Below are 4053 nucleotides of genomic sequence, written 5' to 3' on the forward strand. Positions count from 1 at the left end.
TTTTAGTTTCCGTTTGTAAGTGCTTCCGTTATATAAGACTAAGTTTATGAGTGAATCCAAAGTCCGGTAAGGGGTGAGCAATAACCGAAACCGAACCGAAAACCAATGAAACCGAACCGACATAACCGAAAACCGAATTAATCGAAATTAACCGAACTGAACCGAACTCTTCATTTTTTTAATATTTTCAAGCCTTTTCCCGCTATTTCATGTATTATATGTATTAATAGTTTATCACTATCATTTTCATGTATTTATATCTCCATTTCATGTACTAATAACTATTTCATATATTTATACCTTCATTTCATGTAGTTATGCATTCATTTCATGTATTTAATCATTCATTTCATGTATTTTTACGCAAAATTTTAGCCAAAGTTTGAAACTGGTTAATAACCGAAATTAACCGAACCGAAACGATAACCGATCGGTTAGGTTGGGTTAATGCTAATAACCGAACCGAACCGAGCCGTGCACACCCCTAAGGTACCCGACAGTGGCGGATCCAAGAACTTTCACAAGTGTGTGGTGGGGGGGGAATATGTTCGATATAAACACTCGGTTGTAATTGGTAACCGAAGAATAAAAGATATGTTCAACGTTTGATACATCCCCTCTAAAATATTTTTGGCTTACTATTTATATTTACGAATTTGTGTTTGTACCGTTGATACTAATTGAATTTGTGTTGGTTTGCAGCTATAACGTGCCAGGTTTTGTTGTTCTACATATGATAATTTGTTGAATCTTGTCATAGAAAGGTTTAGTTTCGATATCGTAACTTGATACAGACTAACTTCGCGTCGACGTGCAGCGATTTTATGGTTTAACGTTTTTACTTATCTTTTTTTTCGATTTAACGGTCCCGCTGCGAAGCACGGGGTCTTAAATCCTAGTTAAACATAATTCGTCGACTTCTAGTCAACTACGCAATAATTTAGAGATCAACTTGCATAAATATCACCTCAATTGGGCCATAAGTCGACGATAAATCTCACGAGTCGAAATCCAACTTGTACAATAAATCTCACCCGTCAAGCTGAATATTAGGATAAAGAGCTTGAAATATTGCATTCCTGAGATTATAAATATTTTAGTATATTTTCCTAATGTTTTAGTCTCTTGAGAGTCGAAATTTTGATTAAAAATATCTCCTTGCGGTCAAATAAAAACTGTTTCTTGTAGTTGTAGAGTCTTGGAGTTTGTAGTGGTAGTTATGAGTTGTGATATTTATAGTAAATCGCATGGTTCAGACAAAGATCGATCTAAAGTATAAATTATGGTCATGAACCTTATCTCCTTATCTAATGTTGGAACCGCAGAAAATCACACTTTTGAGTTTTGACTCCTATATCTCATATCCGAGGTCAATATTGTCAGCTAGAGCATTGATACTATATATATACATACGTGTGTATTAGATTGCATTACTCATATAATAACCATGCCAGATTTCCAAGCCGGCTACTTCACCCTCTTTCTTATATGCCTGATCTCCTCTATTTTGGTCTCCAACTTATATAAATCTTTTCGTGTTAAATCTCATCTTCCTCCAGCCCCCTTTTGCCTTCCCGTTATTGGGCATCTACACCTCCTTACTCCAATCATTCATCAAGCTTTACACAAGCTTTCTATCAAACACGGTCCATTGTTTCGACTCTTTCTAGGCTCCACACCTTGTATTGTTGTATCTTCACCAGAAATAGCCAGAGAAATCTTAAAAACACATGATTATGCCTTTTCAGATCGGTACCGTAACTCAGTCGTGAATTACTTTGCATATGGTGGCAAAGGCTTTATCTTTGCTCCTTACGGAGATTACTGGAAGTTCTTGAAGAAGATCACCATGTCGGAACTCCTCAACGCTAAAACACTGGATTATCTCCTCCCAGCGAGGCGTGACGAAATTAACCATTTTATAACATGTTTATCACAAAAAGCCAAAGATGGGAAGTGTGTTGAACTTGAGGGAGAGCTTATGAAGTTGACAAGCAATGTCATATCAAGATTGTTTATGAGTAAGAGGTGTTCGGAGAAAGATGGTGAGTCAGAGGACATAACCAAGATGGTTCAAGAGACAGCAGAGATTACAGGTAAATTTAACCTTTCAGATCATATATGGTTCTGTAAGAATCTAGACTTGCAAGGATTTGGAAAACTTTCCAAGGATGTTCATAGAAGATTTGATGCATTACTGGAAAGGATCCTGAGGGAGCGTGAAGAGTTAAGAAAACAGAAGACAGGAGAAGCGAAGGACTTGCTCAAGATTTTACTTGATATATCAGAAGATGATAGCATGGAGGTCAAGTTAACCCGGGAGAACATTAAAGCCTTCATTAAGGATATATTTTCTGCTGGAACCGACACTTCAGCGATCACCGTAGAATGGGCACTAGCGGAACTCATCAACCATCCAAACATAATGAAAAAAGTAGTAGAAGAAATCGACCAAGTCGTTGGAAAAAATAGGCTTATAGAAGAATCAGACATACCAAACCTTCCATACCTCCAAGCAATCGTTAAGGAATCACTAAGGTTGCACCCTACAGCTCCATTGATTGTAAGAATATCAACACAAGATTCCATTGTGGGAGGATATCATATTCCAGAAAACACTGCCACTTTGGTCAGCGTGTGGAGCCTTGGCCGAGACCCCAAGCACTGGGAAAGCCCACTTGAATTCAGGCCAGAAAGATTTGAAGGAACACAGTTGGATGTGAGAGGACAGCATTTTCAATTATTACCATTCGGGACTGGGAGAAGGATGTGTCCTGGGACTTCATTAGGATTGTTGATGGTACATGTAACCCTTGGTGCAATGATTCAGTGCTTTAAGTGGAACACCGGAAAAAATGGTATTCTTGCTAGCGTTGATATGGAAGAGGGTACTGGGATTACGCTTCCTAGAGCTAATCCTTTGGTTTGTGTTCCGGTTGCTCGACTTGATCCCATCCCATTGCCTGTTTAATATGTCATAAACGGAGATTTATTCATGTCAAGATATGTGACCTCTGTTTTGGAGTTTCGGGCACAATAAATTTTATCCAGAAAAGTGAGAAATTTTACTTCTTCCCATTATGTGGAATGATGCTATTAATTTTAGGTAAATGTTTATTTATTTCCTCTGTTACTAGAATGTATATTAATGTATTATTAATCTAAATAGTTTGAGTATTCTGATATATGTCTTTTCCTATTGTAAAACTACCATAATAGCCAAGTAAAAAAGAGAAAAATATAAGGAGAAAGGGATATGCTATTTCGTTGATAGGTGTATGCGTATACAAATGAGTATATAAGAGTAAGAAACCTAACCAATTTGTAACTCTAACAACCAGTTGAATAACATGATTTTTATAATTAAGATAAAACTTCTCCATAAAATTGTTGATAACCACAGAGAATTATATTAAATTCATAGCGTCTTAATATGATGGGAGATTTTTCGTTAAAAATCTTGCTAGGAAAACATTATGGGATAAACAATGGCCATAGAAAAAAAGAGTGTGAGACGCATTATACATAATTAACAACATAATTCAGGATGATCTAATATTAGGTGCTTCATGACCATAATATAAAATGATGATAGTTATGAATGATGATAGTTATGCTGCTTTATTAAAAACCTTATTGAGAAAACCCAATAGGATAAAACTTAGTGAAGGAAAAAAGAGTAACTTGTATGATACTCACCCTATTTTAATATGGTATCCTTTAAGTGATGGGTACCCATCTTAAATGAAAGTTTTATCATCTTCATGTAAGACTTTCAGTGTCTCCTCTATTAAGTTATTACCACAAGATTCATGACTATGTTGTGTTAGGTAACCTACATCTGCAAGACAAACTAAACTTGTCTAGATGGGCTAGCTAGTAAAACATAATCTCATCCCATTCCAATGTCTCCCTCTGAACATGAGCGATATCTTGTTGATAAAATGGTATATCCAGTCATGTGCATCTATCAAGAAACATTAATTCAACAACTACACTTAACTAAGATATTTCTTTACCAAGAATTTGTACTTCTTCGATATAATATGATAA

General features: G+C 36.0%; 1 protein-coding gene across 2 annotated transcripts; it reads left to right on the forward strand.

Annotated features, from left to right (window-relative positions):
• The first annotated feature begins 1014 nt into the window (after positions 1 to 1014).
• On the forward strand, positions 1015 to 3225 carry LOC143579477 (cytochrome P450 93A3-like). 2 transcript variants are annotated; one of them, XM_077062776.1, is made up of 2 exons: positions 1015 to 2186; positions 2277 to 3225. In XM_077062776.1, the coding sequence occupies exons 1-2, from the start codon at positions 1448 to 1450 to the stop codon at positions 2969 to 2971; spliced, it is 1434 nt and encodes a 477-aa protein (XP_076918891.1). In that variant the 5' UTR covers positions 1015 to 1447; the 3' UTR covers positions 2972 to 3225. The 2 variants fall into 2 exon arrangements, with proteins under 2 accessions (XP_076918891.1, XP_076918890.1); XM_077062775.1 differs by having other exon boundaries at positions 1017 to 3222.
• Positions 3226 to 4053: the final 828 nt, after the last annotated feature.

This window comes from Bidens hawaiensis, unplaced genomic scaffold (genome assembly GCF_021521415.1).
Source record: "Bidens hawaiensis isolate Kalapana, Puna unplaced genomic scaffold, B.hawaiensis_p1.1 tig00029860_1, whole genome shotgun sequence".
Classification (NCBI taxonomy): Eukaryota; Viridiplantae; Streptophyta; class Magnoliopsida; order Asterales; family Asteraceae; genus Bidens; species Bidens hawaiensis.